This window comes from Haemaphysalis longicornis, unplaced genomic scaffold, assembly GCF_048455015.1.
Source record: "Haemaphysalis longicornis isolate Haplotype H1 unplaced genomic scaffold, Haemaphysalis longicornis Haplotype H1 scaffold_2, whole genome shotgun sequence".
NCBI lineage: Eukaryota > Metazoa > Arthropoda > Arachnida > Ixodida > Ixodidae > Haemaphysalis > Haemaphysalis longicornis.
In genome coordinates this window covers 87,480,370-87,505,593 of record NW_027526295.1, presented here as the reverse complement: position 1 = coordinate 87,505,593, position 25,224 = coordinate 87,480,370, and the positions used below count along the sequence as shown (strand labels likewise).

At 48.8% G+C, this 25,224-nt stretch overlaps 1 protein-coding gene across 2 annotated transcripts in view; it reads left to right on the top strand.

Annotated features, from left to right (window-relative positions):
- LOC144167231 (uncharacterized) overlaps positions 1-25,224 on the top strand; it is a 78,996-nt gene that overhangs the window by 32,895 nt on the left and 20,877 nt on the right. For both annotated transcript variants that reach the window (XM_077696571.1, XM_077696570.1), the window contains exons 2-3: positions 14,119-14,198; positions 14,268-14,342. In XM_077696571.1, coding sequence (XP_077552697.1) covers positions 14,119-14,198; positions 14,268-14,342 — 155 coding nt within the window. The remainder of the gene's footprint in view (positions 1-14,118; positions 14,199-14,267; positions 14,343-25,224) is intronic.

The following is a 25,224-nucleotide window of genomic DNA, read 5'->3' as shown; positions in this document are numbered from 1 at the left end:
TTGGGTAAGCGTGGAGAGCTTGGTGTGGTGCTAAGTATCATTTTTTTTCTCATTTACAAATTGGTTTCTACATAAAAAAATACCTCTGAGTTATCGCTCTGTTTTATTTATTTTTTATTGGCTGTTAACCTGCCATAGCTTGGCTGGAGCGGGTTTTGTTCCCCGAATTGTTTTTTTCTTTTTTCTTATGGGGAACACGGAATCAATAAAGGAATAAAGGACTTGGCATCACACGAGGGAGGAGGGTGAATGGGGACATTGTCAACTTCTGGGGAATTTTCTGTTCATGAATTGCCGTGGTCCCCTGGCCGCTATCGCACGAGAACCAGCCGAGTGGTCCGACTCCCCCAGAGACTGAAATTATAGCACTTGAGTGTATGCATTTGTTGTATTTTATAATTAAAGACAGAACGTGCAGCGGTCCGCAGGCCACTCTTGCGCTTCTGCGTGATAGCGCAATGCGCTGAGCGTGGGTGGGGAGGCTGGCAGGAAAAAAGGAGTTTCATTCGTGCTGCTGAACGAGTCGGTTGTATCTCTGGTATGCTCCAAGCAGAATGTTTCATCAGATTTCTAGTGCTGGCCATATGCAGTTTATATTGCCCGGGAATATATACTGGCACTGTGCCGACATTAAAGGCATTATTCTGAAGTAACAAGCCTGCACAATACCGCCATTCAAGAATACTACTCGAGTTGATACTGCAGACAGACCAAAATTACTGCGAACTGAAATAGTTCTGCACACAACAAAGTCATCATTTCCTTTCTTGTTTTCTCATAGTTTATAGCATGTCATTAAAGAACGGAGTGGTATGCAGGCAAGACTGATTACAGGCAGGCTTGGGCGGAAACCAATAAAGAGTGAATAATAGGTATGCACACATCAGTCCACACTGAGAGCGGAAGAACGAGTGATGTCTGCAGGCAGGCCGGAGGGTCCATGACTGCAGTCAGGAGATGCTGCAAGAGAAACAAATAGAATATGAATAATAAAAACAACGTTGGCGCAGCAGTAAGTAAGGAGTGATTGTGGGATGAACCGCAGGGAAACGACAGAGAAGACCACAAAAGCAGGGCTCCCGATCGGTTGATAGCCCTGCCATTCTTATTTCCCTCGGTTATGGAACAACGATTAGCTTCACTAATGCGCATAATGATACAAGGAAGCAAACATTTTTCGGCAGGTACTGCAAGCCGAAGTGCTGGAGGCAGAAAGAGGTGCACTAACATGCTAATTACAGCGTGTAGGAACGCCCTAAAAAAACACACGCTCGCAGAAGAGGCCTGGCCCAGAGAGTTCTATCGGGCACTAACTTCATGCAAGCATTGCGCTGCGTTACAAGATCGAATGGGGCAATATAATTGTTACGCACAAACCACGTTCTTACAAAACTAAGAGCGTTCCAAGGGGTGTATTAACACCACATTGAAAAATAAAAATAAACGCAGAAACAGCGTTGGCAAGAGAGGTTTCCGAACCAACGAGAGCAACATTTCGTCAGAAGTCTTCGTGCTACAAACCGTCAACAGCTGGCTTACGCTGACAAACGCGAACATGGCAGCATAAACGCAGACAATACAAAGCAACAATAGCATGCCGTCATGAATTTCTTAAATATCGCAACTATAACTGTAGAGATGAGAACAGTGACAGCAGCAAGCGTACGACAAGGGCCACACACTTTTCTGTATAGCAAGCCCATAAGCACCCCAAAAAAGAGCGCCCACCTAAGCCTGCCGACGCTGAACAGTCGAACATGCAGAGCTGACAGCAAAGCTGCCGTGCCAGAACGACGCTGGAACTCTTGAACGAAGCATGAGAGGGGTGGCAACCATAAACAGTTTTAAGAATTATTGGGTCAAATGCGACTACTGAGAACGTTTCCCGGGCGTTCGCCGTGTAGGCAACCACAATGCTCTGAAAATACAAACGAACGCACTAGAAAGCCGGTAATAGACAAATCTGACGTCCTATCCCCTATGGGCTCACTCTCACCGGCTGCAATGGTCGGTAAATTCTTTTGATAAATGGCAGATATATGGGGTGGACTTCGCATACTGCCCTCCCACTCATACTTTGGCTATACTTTCATCCTCCGCTCTCCGGCAGATTTATATATCCAGTGGCGTTTTCGTGCTCCCGGTTATCGCGTAGCACGTCGCCACTGTGGAGCGTCTCGCACTGCCTCGGCATACCGCCCTCCACCTTACACTTTTGCCTAACTTTCTTCCTCTGTTTTATTTCGCTCTTCAGAATTCTGTTCGTTGTCACCGTCATGCTAAGTTTCCCGCGAGCCCGGCACTGTGCCGTGCTTGTCCCGCATAGCACGTTCGGTTGGCCCTAGCCGGCGCACTGGGCATTGTCATGTGTGAAGGCGCCTCTCTAGTCGGGCGCGTGATGACGGGCCTACTCAGCAGTCGCAGCTCCTACCGTTTCCCCGAAAAGAAGATGCAAAAATCCCAAGCGCCCGTACTTGCGTTGACGACGTTTCGTGACTTCCTGAAGTCGTGGAGGCGCAGGGTAGCAAGCCAGCTTCGACGTGAAGCCTGAGATTCTCTTGCTCACTTCGCAACCGAGGCACGGGACGATCTCCTACGCGACGCGGCATTGAGCGTGGGGTACACGCTTTCCAAAATGGCCTGGGACGGGAGACCCAACTATGATCCCAACCGACCCAGTGAGGATGCTGCCCCGGGCGACAGAGATAGAAAAACCGGTCCAAAATACGGTGTGGTGACGGACAACACCCACAAGGAAGAGCGCCTCTCACACGGCGCCAGAAAAGCTCGACTCACCACATAGCCAGAAGGTACGAGTATAAGGCGGCGGGCGCGGGACGTGGAGCAGGGGTCCCAGCAAAAATAGTCGCGTATCTGCTCGTTTCGTTGCAAATGCCGACGAAAGACGATAATCGACTGGCACTCCTGCCGTATGAAGGCCTGCCTTTTCTTTCCTGCTCAACTCTGATACCGTTCCTCTCCGTCGGGTTCCTCCCAAGATGAAGCGCTAGAGGTTTGCTCTAGTTAATTTGAATTTACCTCGTTCTACGGCTCCAGGCTAGATGCCCGATACCAGCGCTGCCGTACGGCAGACACGCGCGTGTTTCTAGGCACCCTACTACAATATTTATAGAACCACGTTTTCCGGCTCAACGTGCATTTAAAGCGGAACGTGGAACCTATCTAATGGAACAATTCGTTACTGTTGCCGTTTCAATTCTTACACTTCCGCTAGGAGCTACAGTGGCGCGGGCAACGGCAGGGGACAATTTTCTTCTGTTGATTCAGTATTTTATTTCATATCGCAAATACAATAATCCATAATTTTTTTAAGTACAAGAACACTGCCATTATCCTTTGTAAGTTGATTTTCTACCACAGATTAGCGTAATGTTTTGTTCTTGTTCAACAATGTCCACAAGTATGAAGATTGCCGATGGAATTAGTCGTTTAGGTTTGGCTGTAGGCATATGACAGTTGCGCAGTTTCTGTTTGGTATTGGCCGGGTGGTTGAATCGACTCACAGACAGACAGAAAAACAGACAATACAGACAGACCAAACTTTCTCCGTTGAGTAGCCTAAGAGAGACTATCTTGTTTAAAAATGGCGGACAGCAGACGACGGGAGCAAGCACACAAAGCCCGCGTGCGCCGATAGCAGCGCCGCTCCGAGCTGCGCCGTGGTCTTCAATCAATCAAGGTTGCGCGGCCGCCGCTACTCCCCCGGGCCTGCTGCGACCGGGCGTACGTGGACCCCAGTGCTGCCGGCTGTTGATGACACCGAACCGCACCCTGCACGACAGAAGGAAAGCAACATGGCAGCGCCCATGCCTGCCGTCATCCTCATCCCCCCCTATCCGACGCCCGAATCCGCTGCCGCAGATCCCGAAGAAGACGGCCCCGTGGCAGCCGCGTGGCAGATTTATAGCAAGGGACGGCGGCACCGTGAACGGCGGACACCGCTTTTGTTACCGAGCAGAAAAACTGCGGATACTGTCTTGTTCCGCCTTGCTGGAGGTGCCTCTTTCCTCCCCGCATCCCCAGACGCGATTTCGCGTCAACTCGCAGTAATAGCGGGAGTGCTCGAGGAGCGGGTTAACGCGCTGCCAAATGTGGTGGCCGCTAGCGCCGCATCTCCAGAGTAACTCGCCAGACTCTGGGATGTCACCTCGCTGTGTGACTTGTCAGTTCGTGCCCGAGAACCTATCGGCTGCAACATCAGCAATGGGATCATCTACGGCGTGGATGCGAACATCTCCTCAGCGGATCTCCTTGCTGGGATCGAGACGACAATCCCTCTGATCTCCGCCAGGAGAGCCGGACAGAGCTACCTTTGCCTGCATTTCGCGGGGCTGTCCCATCCACAGCAAGTGAGGCCCTTCAAGAGGCCTGTGTGGGTGAGAGCTTGTCGCCCTAGGCCACTGCAGTGCAAACGGTGCGGGCGGCTGGACTATGCGACGGCCTCCTGCCCTGGCACCGTGACAGGCGCGCGCAGTGGGGGCCGTACATGCCCGTCGAATGCGGTGCCAGTGTCGGCCTGCCCAAACTGGTCCCCACTCTGTCAATAACCCCCGGTGCTCACGTTGGCAACATGCACGAGGGGTGACGACAGTGCTGGTGCGGGCGACACACCTTGTTTCACGAGTGGCCCTCCAGACCTCTCTTCGCCAATCTACATCCCTCTACCAGGTTTCCAACCCATCGTGCAGCAGTCCTCCCCAGCTCCCCTGGCAGAGCTTGGCTCCTCCTTCGAGACACGTGGCCAGCTCTAAAAGACCAAGGCCACGCGTTCTCCAGTGGAACGTTCACTCACTGAGGAGACGCAGTGCAACGCTTGCCGACCGTCTCCTTCGGGCTGACTTCAATGTACTGGCCCTGCAGGGGGTTATAGCGAAGGGGGAGCCACCCCGGCAATCTGGCTATGTAGAGTACCTGGGCCGCACTTCTTGCGAGCTAGAGTCCTGCACCGTAAACCCCTGGCTGGATCTCTCGCCCCTAGGGAACCTGTACGTAAGACGCGAACTGGCCAGAATGGCTCTGAACCTGCAAGACTTTGCTGGTGGCCCTATGGAGGTTGTTGGCAGCACAGCACGGTTGGGGGGGGGCACAGACACCTCAGAGTTCAGCATTTAAATCAGGCCAGGAGAACTTTGGTATGGCGGTCACTTGGACCGACTGCCGAGCCACTTGAGTTGTGACTGTCTTATCGGCGGGGACTTCAATGCCCACCACCGTCCCTGGGGAAGCCGCCGGAGCACCAGACGGGGTAGGGACATCCTAGAGGCGTCGGGCGGTGCAGGACTTCTGATAATCGATACTGGCAGCCCCACGTTTGTCCTGCTTTTCATATGGGCATTGACATCGCACTGGTCTCCGAGCACTGTACCTACAACTGGGAGGCAGCAAATGACACCGGGGGCTTCGAACACGTCCCGGTCCTCCTCACCCCGTCCTCCCTGTACCGGCGCTTTGACACCAGACGCGGCAGAGTGATAAACTGGAGGTCTTCAGGCAACAATTAAGTCAACGGCTGCAGACAGCAGGCGACAGCACCGTCGTAAAGGAACTTCTCCCCTACAATGAATCTGCACTGCCTACACCAAAGTGATCCGGGAAAAGCCGGTACTTGTTATTAAGGCACTGAACCTACGGGCCACCAGGACCAGAGCCCGGAAGCAGGCTGTCCGCCACAACATCCCTGTTCTTTGGATGGCCTTCAGACGACTTGGAGTAGCAGCCAGACGGCACCGCAGGCAGGAGCGCAAGAGATGCTGACAAAGCTTCTGCAGCTCGCTTGACAGCAGCCGGGACCCTGGGCGGGCGTGGAGGCTTTTGAATTACTAAAAATAATTCCTCAACAAAGGGGGACATACGGACAAAGTGAAGACGGTCACACATGGCGCAAGCTTCCTAGTGAATGTTGTTCTGTGACAGTGTCAAGCTCATAGACTTCATAAAGGACGACCGCGCATGCTTATGCAAAAAGAGGGATTAAACGCCCAACGATGTTGTGGCCAAGAAAATTACTTCCTTTTCGGTGAGAGCAAACGGGGGCAGGCTGACACATTTGCATCCGACTATTGCTTTCAGTTGTAAGATTGCGCCCTGTGCGTCCGTCTTCACTTCGTCCGCATGTCCCCCTTTTTTGCGCAATTATTTTTAGTAATGGAGTGCCAACATGCCCAGTACGCTACTCTTATTAAATCTTTTCATATCTTACACAGGCGGCCAGCACTCTGCGCCCAGTCCACTCCGTGGCCATATGGGTGGGCTAAGGAAGCAAGAGCTGGCCTAGCTCCTTGCGGATTGCGATGAGGGGAACAGTGCAACATTGACGAATCATAATTTCACTCGATCCAGGATAGCTTCTGTAAACCGGTCGACCGGCTTCTGATAGCGGGGTACCCCAAGCAGCTGTTATCATCCGTAGCAGAATCGATACTCCAGAAATTAAAAAGACATGAACAGAACAGCCGAGCAGCCATTGAACGTAACAAAACAGATAACAGCGGTTCCTTACATTGATCGGATAGCCCAAAATTTGAAAAAGAGGTAAACGCCCTAGTGTTTCTGCGCCTAAAATCTTTCCGCCCTCTGCAGGCAAGTCAACAAAGCCAAAACAACTATGCAGTTCAGTTCGTTTAAGCACGAAACCGATTTGTGTAAAGTGTGTTAAATGCGTCATGTATTCGATCCCGCTTTCCTATGGGGAAACGGGACGCTGCCTTAATGAAAGAATAAAAGAATATAGCTACAGTGTGCATGGCCGTCCACGTGAGGAAGCGAACACGGCGCAGCGTGGTCGCGCTCCGCGGAGCGCCAGCGCACAAGCCTCGGCCGCGCATCGAATCTACGCTGCGCAGGCGCAAAGGGACTTGCAGGCGGGGCTTCGTGTCGGCTGCTAGAGTGGGAGCACGCCATGCTGGCTTTTCTGGGGAGCACGCCAAACCCTCGGCAATATCGTAGCATCTTAGCGCGCCGCGACAGCGTTGAGAGAAAGCGCACTTCTCTTACTGCGCCGCGTCGTGTTGTTTCTGCGTAAGACTACTGAACGCGTCCTCCTTTAAGGTCCGCGGTCCCAGGTAAATGCATGTATGGTTGCAAACATTTCAGAACTGGCTTGGTTTTGCCTAATGAGATACGATGTTGAGGAGGGCTGCATAGAAGTTCGGCCTCCAAGATTTATTTCATATGCACTGGTATTACGCAGCACATTGGTGTCAGTGCATTTTTCCGCAGAGGAAGTTTGGTCCAAGTGACTGGGCTTCGATCTCGTGACTTTGGTATCAATGTGTGTTGGCTTTTTTCATATATATGAATATCGCGCATCGTCGAGATGGTTCAAGGAGTCTCCCAGCCAGCGGGTGACACACCCAGTGCAAGCTTCCTGCTCTCCAGCCGAGTCCTGTGCTGGTGCTAGTCTAGTCTGCTACATTGTAATGGATATGCCATTGCTTGGGCTGCCTACCTGGCACGTCAGTGGGAGACAGCGGCTGTTCCCTTTGTTGCCGCCTGCTACGTATTCTGCTTTCTGGTACGACCCGCACGTCCTCACAATGGGTCTACGTGAGTAGTGAAGCGGTGGTCACCAGCTCGATGATACACATTTGTGGAACAGCGTTTTTGTTATTGATATCCACAAGTTCTGCATTCTTTTCTTTACCATCCTCACACACACTGCCTAGCCAAACGGCACGAACTGAAAAATCACCTATATGCTCAACACGTTTTCAATGTGCTTAATAATTCAAACAATGGTTTCCATATAAACAAGCACTTTCATTGTGGACTGAACGTATTCTGATTACTTGTACTATTTACGATATTTGTTGTCGATTTCGTAGAGTTCTTTGACCACATTCGAAGGCGCATCGAGCAATCTGCGAGCGTCTTCGAGTTAGACGTCACATACGACACTCGGATAAAAAAATTAGGGAATACTTGAATGGCGAAGCTGTTGTAGGTGAGCATTGCCGGACACAGTTAAATTTATATACCATTGCTTATTTCTATTTTTGATGCCAGTAATCATCGTCATATGCATCAAAGGGGTCGTCGTGTTGTTCGCAGCAGGTGGTGGATGGAAAGCCATCCTCAGCATTGTATCCTTCACACCATCTGTTCGTCATCGACTGGAGGCAGTGGTGCCGGGATCTGCAAGTCGTTGCGGGAAGGATTCGAACACTCGTAGCCATGTCTCCAATTATCCATAATGACTTCCAGAAATACGGCGGTAATGGTGACCTCTCCCAAGGAGGGTGTCTTTTCATCTTTAGCATTATATATTTAGCATTAGCGCTAACGTTTTTCTTAGATGCGCAGTAGCGGTTGAAGACAGCGCTGGAGTGCATTTTTTCTGCTAAAGCCGCTGCACGATCCGCGGAATCGGTGGTCTCCGTAATGCATGCGCTCACGAGCGCTCGGAATTTTCTTGCTCTTCTGGGTTTTTGACAGTTTTTTTTATTTTTCTAAGTCCACTCCGCTTGACTGGGACGCTCGGCCGTCACCGCGAGGCGCGCGTCCACAAGTGCTCGAAATTTCCTTGGTATTTGTTTCTCGAACGCCAAAACAAACGGCCAGTTAGAACAGCTACGCTGTTAAAAAGCGGACCGGACGGCATATCAGATCATACGGCCCTAAGCTTTAGAGAGCACAAGCGGAAAATAAATCTTTGTTCCTTGGCCCTCTTTTCTTTTAGGGTGCTGTGCGTCCTGAGAAACCAGGCAGCAATTGACCTGGCCCGCCAGGGTGGCTCACTGATCAGGGTGCTTGGATACACTGAGCCGAGAGGCCAATGTTCGATCCCAGTAGCAGGTGCTGCTTTTCAAAAGAGGCGAAATGGAAGAGCGCGCGTTTACTGCACGCTATCAGTGCACGGTAAAGAGCCATAGGTCATTATACGAAGCCCTTCTCTACAGCTTCTCCGTAGCAAGAGTCGTTTTGCAGCGTTAAACCCTCTAACCCCCGACAAACGATTCCTGAAACACCTTGAAGAATACCTGCATTTATCTGCGACTGCGTCAGTTGTACGCAGAAACTACTCAACGGGGCTCAGTGAGAGAATTGCGCTTTCCCGCAACACGATCGCGGGGAACTAAGACGCTACAAGCATCCTGAGAGTTCGGCGTGATTCCCTGCAGTACAAGAACGGCACGCTCCCGCGCTAGCAGACGACACGAAGCCCCGCCTCCAGGTCCCTTTGCGCCTGCACCGCTAAGCTTCGCTGCGCGGCCGCGGATTGTGCGCTGGCGCTCCGCGGAGCACGGACACGCTGTCCCGTGTTCGCACCTAAAGTTGACGGCCCTTTACATATGGTAATTAGTGGCCACTTAGGTGTCAACTTCAGAGATTGCCGAGGCTGCGCCCCAATCTTTCACGCAACACAGGTCATAGCGAAAAACAACGATAAAATAACAAGAGAAATAATTGAGGCAGAAGAAATACAGCGCTGATAAGAAAACTGTGTAAGCGTACCCTCGTTGTCCCTGTCCCAAAAAGAGAACTTTTTCTGCCCCATAGATAGTTCAGCACGTGTTGTTTGCACATGGCGTTGGTGTAGTCTGACGATTGCCGGTGTTATCACAAGTCTTCATGTTATTTCTTCTTTCTTGTATTGTTTGACAGTCAGCGTATATATCTGACATGCCGAAAAATAAGTTTCCGTTGTAGGTTCAGCGCTCATGGTTGTCACTTTCTTATTGCGTTTCGTCTATGTTGTGCTGTTCCCCTCTTTGTAATTATGCATCAACTCGCCCAAGCCTTCACCATTGCACCGTGCGCAGCAGTTGGCCCCTCGCATCAACCCGTTGCACCCACTTCCATCAGCGGTCCTCATGGATATTATCGTAGGACTGGCCCACCGGAGAGCACGCTGCTATCTGATACCATACAGTGTCCGCCTCGCCGAGCCACCAAAGAGACGAGATTACCTTCTGGTGGAAGCGGCCTGCAAAGCAGACATCACACTGTCTGAGCTCCCGGCTATTTTGCGGCACCGCCCCCCTATGCGCAGCACCCGTGGTGCCTATAGCGTCACATATGTGATGTTGTGAAACCTCGACAACGACAAGCAGCTGCGCCTACTTCACTTCGCCAACCATGTCTGGAGGACCAGCACCATCCCCGAGGACTGGAGGATGGCTACTGGGGCAGGGGAACTGAAGGCTGGCAAACCACCGACCGAGACTTCCTCGTATTACCCCATCTCTCTCACCTCAGCGGTGGGGAAACTCATTGAGACGGTGGTGCTGGGCAGACTGTAATTGCTAGCAAGACTGATAGATACTCTTGACGGAAGGCAGAGCGGCTTCTGAAGTTCCCGTCGCACCGCTGACGCCCTCGCAGATATGGTGTCGTTCCTGGAGCAGCCCGGCACAAGAAAGAGGGGCCCTACCACCTGCTTCTGGACGTAAATTCAGCTCTTGACGCGCTACCGCACCAGACCATCCACGGTGACCCTGACCGCCTGGCAATAGAGGGGAGGCTCACCGATTATGTAAGTGGCTTTCGCAGACACGGAAACCCTACGTGTACACGTCGGCAAGACCCTCAGCGCCCCCATGGAGTGGGGACCACCGTTCCGTAAGAGAGTGTCCTGAGCCCACTTCCCTTTAACCTTCCCATGGCGGACCTTCCGAGCCGTCTTCCAGAATCCCTCAAGTATCCGGTAGAGATAGACATCTATACCGACGACGTGGCACTGTGGAACCTGGGCCCCACCAAAGTCGGCAGGTGGAAACGCGCGTCCATACGGGCGGCCCTCGATGCAGTGACGAACCTCCTGACGAGTAAGGGACTTCGGCTGTCTGAGGCCAGAACAGAAGCCATCGCGATCCATCCGCGCCCATTCCAAGCCCGACGCGCTGCTCCACTGCATCTCAACTGCAGGCCCCTCCTCAAGCGATTCAAAGCCGTCTACCTCGTCCTGACCATCGACGAAACCCTCTCCTGGAGGACTGCAGTTAAGGCACAACTGGACCATTTGACCCACACCATTAGGGGAATCATGGGGCTCCTGGCACAGGGTAGAGGGTGCTCAAACTAGTGGCCGCTCCGGATCTACAGAGACTGTACTGTCTCGCTGATCCTTTACGCACTCCCACTGGTGAACCTAACGGCCGCTGAGTGGAAGACCCTGGAGCTGGCTCATCGAAAGGTTCTTCGCCGCTGCATGACCCTCCCAAGAAACTCCCAGTGGCCACCACACTGGCGGAAACCGGAAGCTTGCCCATCCAGCTGCTCTCCACGCAGACAGCACTGCGTCATGTGGAGTGCCTGCACCGAGCACCTGGAGTTGACCACCGCCTGGCCAGGGTTTGCTCGAAAGGACTATTCCGCATGGGTTGCATGGCCGCTTTAATTGAGGGCCACGTTGAAGTCCCTCATAGGGCATGCCTTCTGCCCCAACCGCCGTCTGCCGCCGTACACTTTGACGTCACAATCACGCTGCCAAGAGTTAAGGCCCGGGCGAGACTGCCAGAGGTCAGGATTCGCCAGGACGCTGCTGCCCTCACATACCTGAATCCGCCGGGGCTCCTGGTCTACACAGTTGGCTCGGGTCTTCCATCTGAGGGCACAGATGCTGCTGCCTGCGCTTCCCCGGCCAGAGCAGCCCACCGGCAATGCCGGCTGCTCTTCCCTAGCATCTCCACAGCGGTCGAGCTGGCAAGAATACACTTGAACGCAGACATGCTACTAGAAAATTCACCACCAGCTGTCACCATCTTCTGTGACTACCGGCTGGCGCTACTCTGCCTGAGGGATGCATCGGTGCCACGGGGGTGAGGTGGCCACCTCGAGATGTCCCTAGTTCAAGCTGCGCGACGCCCGAGTACAAGGCTGCAACCTCAGAACGCAGTTGCTTTGTGCCCTCATTTTCATACCGGGGAACAAGGCTGCAGACTATTTAGCAAAAGCAGCTCACAACTTCCCAAAGGCCCCAGTTTCCGCGTATCTCTTGGGCTATGAAGTTGCAAGGAATGTCACCAGGCGAGAGGTGGCTGCCCGCCACCCTTGATAGCCCAAACAGAGCGGTGCCTCCTCTTCCGGCTCCACACCTGCTGCTACAGCACAGAAGCACGCGTCCATAGGCAGGGGCGCAAGGCCACGCCCACCTGTGCCCACTGGTATGACAACAAGACATTGCATCACGTCCTCTGGTCTTGTACTGCATATGCTGGTGCCCGGAACAAACAAGTGTTTAGATACCGGTGCCTGGGCCTACCCTCAAGCACTGCAGAGGACATTCCGCATCGTCGGGGACCCCTCATGCGGCACCGGCAGGCCTCGACCACGAGGAGTGGGGCCTTAACACCAGTCCATGAACTGTCAAAGCCAGACCCCGCCCACTATCCACCCCCTGTTTCCTTTATTCCTTTTGTGTGCGTGTGTGTGTGCAAGTGCTTTATAAGTAAATAGTCAGTATATAACCGGCGTGTGTATGTATATAGTCTGTACATAGCCTTTTTATCGCCTGTTATTATATTCCTAATATTTCTTTGCTCTTTCACTGTGATTTTTAATGCTTTCTAATCCTCCGGCAAGGCCTGTGCCCTCCGCTGAGAGGCAAAACATCGCTGTCATGCCTCTACAGCGCACTAAAAGCACGCCATGGCCACAAGAAGTAATCTGGAGCATGTTCTTCAGTAGCACAGCTGAGCCATTTGCATTGAGTGTATGATGTTCTACGTTACGGCTAATATTAACAGCAACAATTACCTTAACGAAAATGTACCTACGGCCCATCCTACGCGCCTCATAGCACATCATTAGGCACATAGATCACTTCACCTATCTTAATGCTTTGCCAAACAACTGGGCCACTGCTGTGCATTGGCCAGTGAAAATAAAAGCTGCAACTTGGAGCTCATGTGCGAATTGCTCATGTGCTCAAAATTGCGGAACCTTTCGCTGCGGCTTCAATGTAACGCCCCAAGTTATATTGTGTATGTATAGGCACGGGTAGTAACTAATTATAATGAGGGATACCACCAGACACTTAGGGTTGGCGTCATTCTGTTTCCTAATTAGTGCAGTTGGGTCACTTATAGGTGGCTCTGAAATACTAATATATTCAATGCGGTAAAACCACAAAGCTACTAACGCCCCTGTGCACGAACAGAATCCGTAGGGCAGATTTAAAGAAGCATTTATGCAATTGAAAATCGCCAAAATGAAGAAAAGAGAGCACTTCGGTTTTAGAGCAGGATGCCTGAGAAAAACGTTGGGGTGCGACTTTCTAAAACCACGACGAAGACAAGTAATTTAGGTAGCACTTCATCGAAAGTATGTGGCAGGTTTCGAACGTAACCACCAGACGCCGCTAAGTATTAGGGATATTTGTGTTCTATTGGTGCAAGTGAATCAAAGGCCAAATAGCGTCAAACTCTACTCGTTGGTCACTACAAAAAAAATTTCCCGAGCTGCACTGAATAGGAACCTTTATGTATATCAAATATTTTGCCTTAAAAAACCTATCAACCCACTTTCTCACCCCCCCCCCCCGCAGGCGGATTGTGGCAATAACTGCGGCTATAAAAATGTCATGGTTTATTGAAACACTCTCGCTGCTGAACTCTGAAACTGCTCTTTCACAATTCACGTTAGTCACCACAGGTGATTAACCACTCAGGTTATTGATTGATTGACTGATTGAGTTTGGATTTTAATGCGCCGACGCAACGCAGGCAATGAGGCGCGACGTAGTGGAGGGCTCCGGATTAATTTTTACCACCTGGAGTTTTTAACGTGCACCGAAATCTCGTACACACGGGCGTATTTTGCGTCTCGCCTCCATCAGAAAAGTTGCCGGCGTGCCCAAGAATTAAATCCGCGTCCAACCACTCAAGATATGGTCCCAAACGTATTCAGAAGCTCTTAGTGATGCCTGAAATTTGGTTATTGCCAAACAAACCAGAAACGCTTTGTTTCAGGTTTCTATCAAGAGTCGGTTTACATAACCGCTTATCTTAACTTCTTTCCTCACAGAACGATGGGCCTTGTAAAGGGGTTCCGCAAAATATTAGCAATTTTACGAGCAGGGAAGTTTTGTAAGCTTGCTTGCACTTCGATGAAACAATCCCTTGTACAAACTAACTCAATACCCTCCTTTTGATTTAGGATTCCTTTCAACAAGAGTTTCACAGCCTCTTCGTATGGAAATAGCACGGAACTAAATCTCTTCAATTCAACTGATGGGAGTAAGTCACAGTCTTGCAATTCATGTGTGGTAGAAGTTTCTTCGATTGATGTTTTTGTTTCTGTGGCAGCTTCACAACTGAAATATTACGTGATCTACACAGAGGAAATGTGCCTTCTCACGAAATTACTACACCGAAGCAATGGTAAGAATTTTTTTTGGCCCAAATTTTCTCGAATTCTTTATAAAAATACATGTCTTCTTTTTTTCTGGTAGTCAACAAAATAAAAAAAAACAGCAAGTAGCCTTCAACTTTGCTCAAAGCTGAAACAATAACCGAAAAATTTTCATTCAAATATTCCTTAACCTCATTTATTTTTGGTCTGCGTTTTTGGCATTATCAGTTGAATTCTTTATTTGATTTCATTCGTTTCGTCTCGTTGTAGAACAGCCGGTTGGTAATTCTATTAGTTTTGTAATATCCGCTTTCATTATTCTGCTTACACTGCAACGGTGTAATAATGCACCCATATTCTTCTTCAAGTTCCAGCTCGTTTTTTATTAACGCGATTAAAGCATCGTTTCCCAATAACCTAGGAAAAACCAGTACATACAATATTTCCACAGATTGTGCTTTGTAAGCCGTTTTGTTGTCGCTAGCGCCTTGTGTATATAGGCGACGTATGGTGGATCACGCGGACGAAAGCCGCATACCTTTTGAAGAATGTCGTCCGCCTAACAGTTTTAAGAAATGGAGCCACGTGTAAACACTCCGGCAAGTGTTGTTTTCTAGAAACGTTTAGGCCTGGCTTGTGTCTAGTTTAAGCAGCGCTTCGCAGCGTCCTACGCTAATCAAGACTAAGTTTCTAACCAATTTTATTGCGGTTGTACGAAAGGGGTGGTACGATGCTTTCGCGAAAATGCGCAAGGAACACACAAAAAAAGGCTTATCGATTTGATACAGAATACCAAGAGAATAAAGAACGTATAATAAAGAAAATAAAGAACATGTACAGAATAAAGAGCCTGTAATGCGAAGGCTAGATAACCATTCGCCACTAAGGGCAAAAGAGTGGATCTTTAGAATACGGAAACGTGGCAGTGAGCGGAATAAAGTTTGGTGGGTAGATAAGATCAAGAAGTTTCGGAGGATAAGTAATTTGTTGCAGTTAAAACAGGACCGGGATAATTGGAGATCTATGGTTGAGTCCAATGCTATGCAGTGGGCGTAGATAGGCTGATGATGATGATGATGATGATGATGATGATGATGATGATGATGATGATGATGATGATGATGATGATGATGATGATGATAACAATGATGGCAGAATGAAAACCCCGATCATTATCACTGTGCTCATATTTATTTACCACGACCGTATCCCGTGGGCCTAACCCTGCCTGACGTGGCTTATAGGGAGTATATACTGGTGACTTATCCGTGCTGCTGCAAGACCTGAGAGAAAAAGCAATTTCGGTGTCTTCCACAGCGTTGGTGAAAGTTGTGGGTGTGCGCATTAGTTTATAGTATTTCCGTACTACGAACACTACTGCACCATGTTAATGCGATCATCAGTTGGGTGTGAAAAAGATGAGGTGGTGAGTTTCTTTCCAACGATCACGTGCTATCATTCTTAAAAACAGCTTTGTTCGTCATTCATATGCTCATTAAAGCACCCCTTACTTTCATTCAGGCTTCATTTTGTCCTTATACTATGCATACATTCACAGCCATCTAGCTTATTGCATCTCATCCTGGGGTAACACATACACAACCCATCTAGACCCTCTTGAACATCTTCAGAATCAGGCATTACGGCTGATTACATCTGCGCATTTTCAATTTCCTTCTATGCCCCTTTACATTATTGTATCTGTGATTCCACTTAATCAGTTATTTACTTCGAAGTTAGCAACCTTGATGCAGCGTCTCAACTATCACTATTTATGTTTTGAAGGGCTATGGTCGAGGCATCTTATCAACGCAAATGTCACTAGGTTTTCATCTCGTCCCAACTTTCTTCTCCCTAAAGCACGTTCTAACTATGAAATTCTAACCGCTAAATTTACACGTTTGGAACAACATCCCCATTGAAATATTGTCTTGTTCCGCATTACACTGATTCCATAAACCGTTTAAACGGTACTTACTTTCAATGCTTTATGTTTGCTAACTTTTTTTACTTTGTCTTGCTTCTTATTTTTCCGTTATTTTTCTTGTATGGTACTCGTCGCAAACAGTTTAAACAGTACTTACTTTGAGTGATTTAGGCTTGCTAAACTTTGTTACTTTGTCTTGTTTCTTATTTTACATTTTATTTTCCATGTCTTGCACTGCTTACGCCATGTGATACTGTAATTTAATTTTGTTGCCGTGTCTCCGATTTTTTTAATAATTCTTCTTTTAGTTTGTACTAACTGTTTTCACTGCTTGTTGCGTTTAAGCTATACTTATTGTATTTATTCTCGGTGGTCCCCCTTACAGTTTCTAACTTCGGAACCACCTCTGTACTGTAACTTTATTTAACAATTTTTTTTGCATTCTCCTGTACACTTGCGAAATAAACTAAAACTGATAGCACACCTTCTCTTGCGCTGTTGACAACTGCCATGAACGGGCAGCAGCTTCTGCGGTGCGCTTTGCGTGCGGGTGGCGCGGCAGCGGAACGCCCCTTTCCTGACATCGGTGACGCTCCCGGCCGTTTTTGTCCCTGTATCAAGCTGGGATCGAACTTTCATTACGAGAAAAGAATTAAGAGAATATGCTTACACTAACGCGACAGACTTGAAGGTAGCAAGCTGTACGCAACATTCACGACCATAATTATCATCATCATTCTCATCGTCATCAGCTTCCGTACGCCCGCTTCAGGGCGACGGCCCCTCCCATAGATTTCCAATTATCCCGGTCCTGTGATAACAGCGACAACTTTATCCCCGCAAAGTTCTTAGTAACTTCTTCCCATCTAGTTTTATTGCGCCCCTGACACGCTTGCCTTCTCTAGGGATCCGCTCTGTTATCCTAAATGACCAACGGTTATCTTGCCTTCGCTATATAAGCCGTGCTACGCCCCTTTCCTCCAACCTTCTACTAACATGTCCGTACCACACGTTTGTTCGCTAATCCACTCCGCTTCCTTCTTGTCCCTTAAAGTTACACTTATCATCTTTCGTTTCATTGCTCGATGAGTCGTCCTCAAATTAAGCTGAACCCTTTTAGTGAGCCCCAAATTTATGCCCCTTAGATGAGTAGCTATAAGATGCAGCTGTCGTGCTTTCTTCTTAAAGGAGCCATGAATAGAAAACAATAGTTTGTTTTATACGAAAGATTAGGTGTTTCATAGTACCTTAAGCGCTTTCCCGGAAGCAAATGATGCTTTAGTCACTGAGAAACAAGGCAATTTAAGCCAAAATTTTAAATCTCCCGCTAAATTGCACATTTCGTGACGTGAAAAATAGCGTCATATGAGCCGGTCCATGAAACAGATACTTAGTATGTCGACTCCATACAGCACCCACACGCGGGAATCAAACCGGAACCGGAACTCGTGCCGAAACCTAGACGGCGGCCATTTTAAAAATACTAGTAAGACCTAGTGCACCCGCAGCCCTTGTCATGGGATCGCCTGATCCGGAGAACAAAACTCTCGCCGAGAAGCTCAGGTTTGCATTTAACGACCTCATACCACTTGAACGCTCAATGCTTCTAAGTGCACGAGCGGAAGGAGTTGTGGGATACGCGGATGGACCGGAAAGCGACCATTCCGCGATAGCCACAACAGACGAACGCCCAGCCGTCGGCACCGCTGCCTCGTCAGCCCCGTCGCGACGGAAGAATACAGACTGGTACGCATGTGCCATATTTTTATTACGGTTAATAATAGTTCAATTTCAGTAGCAGTATCGCTTATGCCAGTTGGCTGGTGCCGTCTATGGAAAGCCGTTCGCGCAAGCTCTCTTTTCCGACCAGAAAGATACGAGCGTAAATGCGCGGTGTGTACGGTATTTTTTTTCCAAGCTCACAGCGCTGTGACGGCGATTTGATGAAGTCGACGACGAGCGCCAGCATGTCCCAGGAGTGAGCTAACGTAAGGGTCCCTGCCATAATCACTTCCTCGGAAATGAAGCGAGCGCACTCGTACTTCCTTTAGCTCTCTTTCTCCCCCGTTTGCAAAGTTCACAAAACGTAGCCACTTGCTTCGCCGAGGTTCGTCGTTTGGCAACACATAAAAGGAGATCTCACCGGCGGGGATGTCGCACTCCCTCGACGATTTGCCCGTACTACATGGGCATTTCAAAACGCAGCAACGAAAGTTCATTGTAAAGTACTCAAACAAACTGAAGTTTTCAGTGGTTGTAAACTGGAAACGAGCTCCTAACAACAGCAGCAAGCCAACACCATTCCGAAACTTCTGCGACGACTGTCACTATCTCGTCCCTGCTTGCTGTTCCTTACTCCCCTCTTTTCTATTTTTACCTTTGCTGGTTGGCGATATGGTGGCCAACCTCCTGTGAAGGGATTACGATATCAAGCAAGGTCCCGGCTGTGCGTGCTGGGACGGTTCGTTGGCCCCGAAGAGCCTCGTACCCGAAAATTCGTCTGCGCGACGGTGGCGACGGCGAGATGTCGAGTTCAGCTGGCGGTAGTTTCGGACGCATTGGTTTACACGCTTGCGTGTTTATTCGGAACTTCAACCGTTTACTCCACCGTTCTTAGTGTCATAAAAGGAATGTGCAGTATGTTTAACGGGCATATAGCTCACTATGCAAACTGGTAAGCTCTGCCTAACTTGCGTTTGCTTTTGCCGGCCTCCGCCAATTGCAGAGCATTCTCGTGTGACATCATAAGTTCTGTTGCGGGAAATAAGCTGGTGGGTCGCATGGTCATTCCCTTTTTTCCTAATTATGTAGCTTATTTGAGCGAAGTTTGTGTTAAAAGTGGTGTCAGTATGGTTCTAACGAGGCAATCTTTCGAATAAACCAAACTTGTGTTTTCTCCTAATGGCTCCTTTAAGGGACAATGGTAGGCTGTCATTTTCATCAGAGAACGTCTGCCGAATACACTGCACCCAATTCTTTTCCTTGTAATTACCTTGGCCTCATGCTTGGGATCCGCGGTCACAACTTGGCCTAAGTAGACATCTTCGCTTACGACTTCATCTGCCTCGCCACCTATCTCACACCGCTGTTCTCTCCCGAGGTTATTGAGCATTACTTCAGTTTTCTGCATAATACGTTTCAAGCCCACGGATCTACTGTGCTTGTCCGAGCGGTAAGCAAGCTTTGCAATGCGTCCCCCGACTTACTTACCAAGACTACGTCACCAGCAGATGTTACGTTACTGAGGCATTCTCCCTAACTTTTGCACCCACCTGTTCTCAATCGAATGTTCTGAATCCCTCTTGTAGACATACTGTTATTACAATCGGAGACATTGTGTCTCCTTGCCTGACACGCTTCTATATAGGTGTTTTTTTGCTCTCCTTAAAGAGAACGATGGTAGCAGTGGACCTAATGTTGATATCCTCTAGTGCTCTAACGTACTGATTGATAACACCCCGATTCCGCCATGCGTGAATGACTGCTGAGGCTTCGACTGAGTGAAATGCTTTGATGTAATCTCTGAAGGCTATATATAGGGGTTAAAGATACTGCGCGCACTTCCCTATCACCTGAATTACCGTGTGAATATAGTGCATTGTTGAAAAGCCTTTGCGAAACCCCGATTGTTCTATACGTTGTCTGCAATCTAAGCTGGCGCAAATTCTGTGTTGTAAGTATCTCGTAGACGACGGACAGTAAGATTATCGACCGGTAATTTTTCAAGTCCTTCACGCCACCGTTCTTAAGGATTATGATCATGTTCGCTTTCTTGCAAGATGGCGGTACACTCGAGGTCATTGCGCATTGCGTCTACAGGCTTCCCAGTTCTTGAAGCACACTTTTCCGGCCATCCTTTAAAATGTATGCTGTTATCTGATCTTCACCGGGTGCTTTTTTACTTGCCTTTCTTTGTAAGCTTTTTTTTTCTTCTGTTGTTAGTGGTGCGATGTCTATATACTTTGAACTAATTCCTCGCTCGATTATATCCTCGGTGTCACGGCTACTGCCCATTTCTCTATAGAACGCCTGGGCTATTATAGCTATTTACCCCTATTTGTGATTAGGTTGCCTTTCGTGTCTTTAAATGCATATATCGTTTTTTTTTCCATTGATAGACGCCTCTTCGCAGCTTTCAGGCTGCATCCGTTGTTTACAGCATGCTGCGTCCTCGCTATATTATACTTCCGTATGTCAGCTGTGTTCTGCTTTTTGAATCACTTCGAAAGCTACTCTAGTTCTATTGTTTCAGGTGGAGTGGAGACTGTCATGCTTTGACATTCTCTAAATAAATGTTTCGCCTCCTGGGGAAGTTTACCCTTATCCAGTCTAGTCATCGTGCCCCCGTTGTCTACTGCCCACTCCACTATAATACGCGTTAGGTTGTCCCTGGCTTCCTGCGTGGTCAACTCTGCTTCCTCGGTAAGAGTTGAATATCGGTTCTGCAGTGCGATCCTGAACTCTTCAACTTTACGTCTTACTGTTAGCTCATTGATCGGCTTATTTTGTACTAGGTTGTTACGGTCCCTCCTCAAATCTAATCTAATTCGAGATCTTACCATACGGTGGTCACTACACCTTACCTTTCCGATCACTTTCACATCATGCACGACGGCAGGGTTATCGCATTGTATGACGCCTATTTAATTTATTTGCTTCCCGTTCGGGCTGCTCCACGTCCACATCGGCTCTCCCGTTTGCAAAAGAAGGCATTCATGATGCGTAGGTTATCCCGTGCTGTACACTCGACCAAAAGTCCCCTATATTATTTTTACAACCCAGACCACAGTTCCCAACTGCCCTGTCTCCAACCTGCTTCTTGCCTACCTAATTGATATCTCCTATAACTGCGGAATACTGTCTGTTTACTCTAGCCGTGGTCCATTTATCATGTTCATTGAAGCGTTCAAGTAGCTGGTCGTCGTGCCTCGATGTAGCCGCGGAGCCCTACGCCACTTGAACGTGTGTCTCCTAATAAGCATAATTAAAAGACCGGCTACCCTTCCGCTGTTGCTACAGTATTTGCATATATTGCCAGCAATACGTTTATTGACTAGAAATCCTACTCCCACTTTCCTTTTGTCCACTAGACCTCGCTAACAAAGGAATGTGTGCATTTTGCATCACCGTAAAAGATCCTCCTGTCCTCCGGAGCTCGCTAAGCCTTTTAAATCTTGTTTAATACCCTCTAATTCCTGAAACAACACCTCGAGACTTACCTCGTTAGATAAAGTCCTAGTGTTAAACGTTCCTGGGTTTAGATTACAATGGCTGTCTGTCCGGCTCCATGGATTCACAGCACCCTCTGTAGCGTCACAGGTCTTAGCGCCGCCGTGGTCAGTTGCTTCGAAACCACTGGAGACAAGGGCGCGGTTTAATTGTCGCCTTGATGGGATATTGTGGCCATTACTGTTACTACACAAGGGTGGCCAATCCTGCTCTCGTGAGGGAGTGCGCTACTGGCAAAGGTCACCGGGATCAGGCCGTTCCCTGAGTCTTCTTCTGCAAGTCCATCAACACGGAGATTTTTTTTAATCCGGTGGTAATTGTGCGGTACAGGAATTCGAGCAAAGGTCCTTCTAACGCGATGCGGATGGTCTACCCCTACGCCACCACTGCATTCTGTTCACAATAATCACGACGCTGTAAGTATACGTTTGCAGTCGAATTGGTTCTTCTTCGCTGCCGGAGCATCCTTTAGTACAACTACGTCGAACTAAGTTTGAGCTTACTTCACTGTTTGAAGTGATAATCAGGGTACATAACTTCGGAGGGGCGTGTACGCACCCATCACGATCATCACTACCGTTTAAGTCCGCGATTGCAACCTATTTCGTTCTTATTCGCCGTCGCAATGACCTTTACTCCCACAATGTTGGTTAAGTGTGAGTTTATTTCATTTTTTGGAAGAGGTGATCATTGAAAATCCCCTAGGAAGGGCGCGGTACGCAACCATCACGACGGTTTAAGTCCGGAATGGCAGATGATTTGCGCCTTCTTCGCTGCCGCAACGACACTTACTCCGACATTGTTTCTATAATTCTGAGGTTCCTTCATTATTTGAAAGTGAAAATCATTGAATGTAACGTTCGACGGGCGCGTGCTATGACGTGTTCCTCGTTTGAGCAAGTGTTGCCACGATTACGTCTGACGCTCGAGTCTTTCTCGCTTCGAGCAAGCGTTGCCAGTATTACGGGGAACGTTTTCTTTGTTTTTGCCTATCTTGGCCAGCCTGTCAAAGTGGGTATGCTCGTTCTGGCCAATCTTGGCAAATCTCCGTTAGTGGGAATGCTTGGCATTCTTGTCGCACGGCCGATCTATGATAGAAACTAGGTCCGGCCTGCCTAATCGCGCGGCGGCAATGGGCGGGCTTGTGACAGCGGAGTTTCGAGTTACGGCCACTACTTTTGGTGGTGGCGCCCCGCATCGGTGACGGCTCCCCCGGGTCCCTCTTCGGAGCGCCTTCGTTTTTGCGGGGATCATCGCGCATGAAAGCGGCTTGAATTAACGCCCTAATTCACGTATAGGGGAACTTATACTACAGCAAGTTACCGGAAAGATGACTGCAATCTCTAAAACTTTGACCTCATGTAATTCAGTCAGTAATGAGTAATCGTGGTTTAAGACGGGTGCGATGACGCCACCGCTTCAGGAGCCGTTCAGCGGCCACGCGGTGCTGGGGCAAGCGCATAAACATGTAGCCTGTTGCAATGCGAATTTTGTTTTAAAATTTCGCTTGCTTTATGCTTTAAAAAAAGTCTGTATGATTGCCTGCACATAACGCAAAATAATTGAAGCTATATACTGAAGTGCAATTTAAAAACTGCGTATTGTAAACATGACTAACGTATGTTCAGCTGCCCAGCTTTCTCGTTGTGCGAGCTAATATGTCTCAGAAATTCAAAACGTATGCCTCGGCAATTGTAATAACAAAAACAAAACGCTGCCGTACGGCACGGCCTTCGCGACATAGCTAGATGGAATACCGGACACCGTGTTTTGTTTCAAGTCACGACATGAGAATTGCGTGGTTCGAAGTTGAGTGCTTGCCGTAAATTGATGACATGAAACACAAAAACCAGTGCTCTGACGGAGGCTCCCACCCGAAGAGATCCACGAAACAATAGTCATGACAATAAAGGCGGTGGTCGCTATAGTAGATACGTAGTTTCCCAGTAGAGTCAGTGAAGTATAAAATTTTCACATATTTATTTTGCTCGTATTCAGAGTTACTCTACCCCCAAATTGAAATAACGAAGGGCTTGTTATATATATACATTGATTCATGAATGTTGAGAATAACGAGAGAGAGAGAGAGAGAGAGAGAGAGAGAGAGAGAGAGAGAGAGAGAAGCTCTTTATTAGTAAACAGAGTGTTTAGCCGGCGTAGAAAATCGCCTTCATGCTACTCTGTTAGGGGAGGGGGAAAAGGAATAAAGGCCCAAGTGAGAGGACGGCAGAAAAGAGATGTAAGCTGAGAGAGGGACCAACGAAATTAGGTAAAAGGTCAAGAGCGGTAGTCTCAGAGTGAAGAGATTTAAAATTTTTGAATTAAGCCAGTGTCGCTGAGGTACGAAAACAGAAATTTTTAGGGCTAGGCGTTCCTGAGAAGAAGACGGCCAGGGCCCTAAAATGGTTTTTAAGGTCACTGGTCCTTGCGTATAACCTCTTCGTGCAATGTTCTGTAGCAAATTTTCTCTAGAGTCTTTGTAGGAAGGACAGTAGAGTAAAAGATGCTCAATTGTGTCTTCCGATGCACAGTTGTTGCACCTGGAGGCGGTACATAGTCCAATGCGGAAACGGTAGCTGTTGGTGTAAGCTGTATTAATTCGGAGTCGATGAAATAATGTTTCTAGGTTACGGGGGAGCTGGTGAGGAAGTCTTGACGACAGCTGAGGGTCAAGGGAGTAGAGAAACTTGTGGTGGTGGGTAGGATCTGACCACATTCTGTTTCTCTCTGAAAGGGCGTAACGTGTGGCCATGGTGGAAGCGTCGTGTTTGGTAAAAAATGTTCTTCGTATATTTCGGCAGGTGTGGCCTGCAGAGGCAGGGCAGCGTCATCAGCTTTTTGGTTTCCCGTTATCTCACAGTGACCAGGCACCCAATGAAAAACAAAATTGTGCCCAGCGCCTACTGCAAGGTGATGTAGATAGAGAATATCTTGAACGGCAAGTTCATATGTGAAGTTCTTGCCGCTCTTAAGTAGGCACTGAAGGGCAGGTTTAGAGTCAGTGAATATGGTTCATTCGTTGGGCTCTTGACGTAGGATGTAGCTGATTGCCTCTTTGAGGGAGTGTAGTTCAGCTGATGTCGAGGGCGTTGGTCTGTCTAAACGGTAGGAAAAGAGTTACCGGTCGACGGCACGAATAGTCCAGAGGAGGAACTTTGAGGCAACGAAGACCCATCAGTGAAAAGATGAACCCTGGTGGAATGCAACCTGTGCATGTAGTCAAGCGCCACTTTGAGCCGTTCAGCCTGAGGCGTTATCTTCTTAGATATCCCTGGGATGCCTAAACCTATACGAGTAGACACTAATGTCCAAGGCGGAAACTGAGATGGCATTGCTCGCAGTGGTGGCGTCGTTTTGGGGAGGCACAAAGCTCTAATAGCAACTCCAAAGCCAGAACTCTGGGCCGCAGTGATCCTGCTCACACAGTGGGGTGTGGGTTGAAGTAGATGCCGGTAGTGGACACGGAGCGACTGCTGTAACATGAGTGCGTCCAGAGGCAAGCAACGGGCTTCAGCGATGGTCCCGGCACCCGAAGAATCTCTGGGTAGTCCAAGACAAATGCGCAGGCTGTTCCGTCGACCCGCTTCTAGCTTCATTTTGTCAGTAGGCGCTGCATGGTGTTGTAAGGTAAGGCTATAGCGTATGAGGCCATCGACGTAAGCTTTGTGAAGCTGTAGCATCGACCCGCAGTTGCTGCGCCAGCGGTAACCGGGAAGGTATCTCAGAACCTGAAACGTCGCAGAGATGCGGGCACA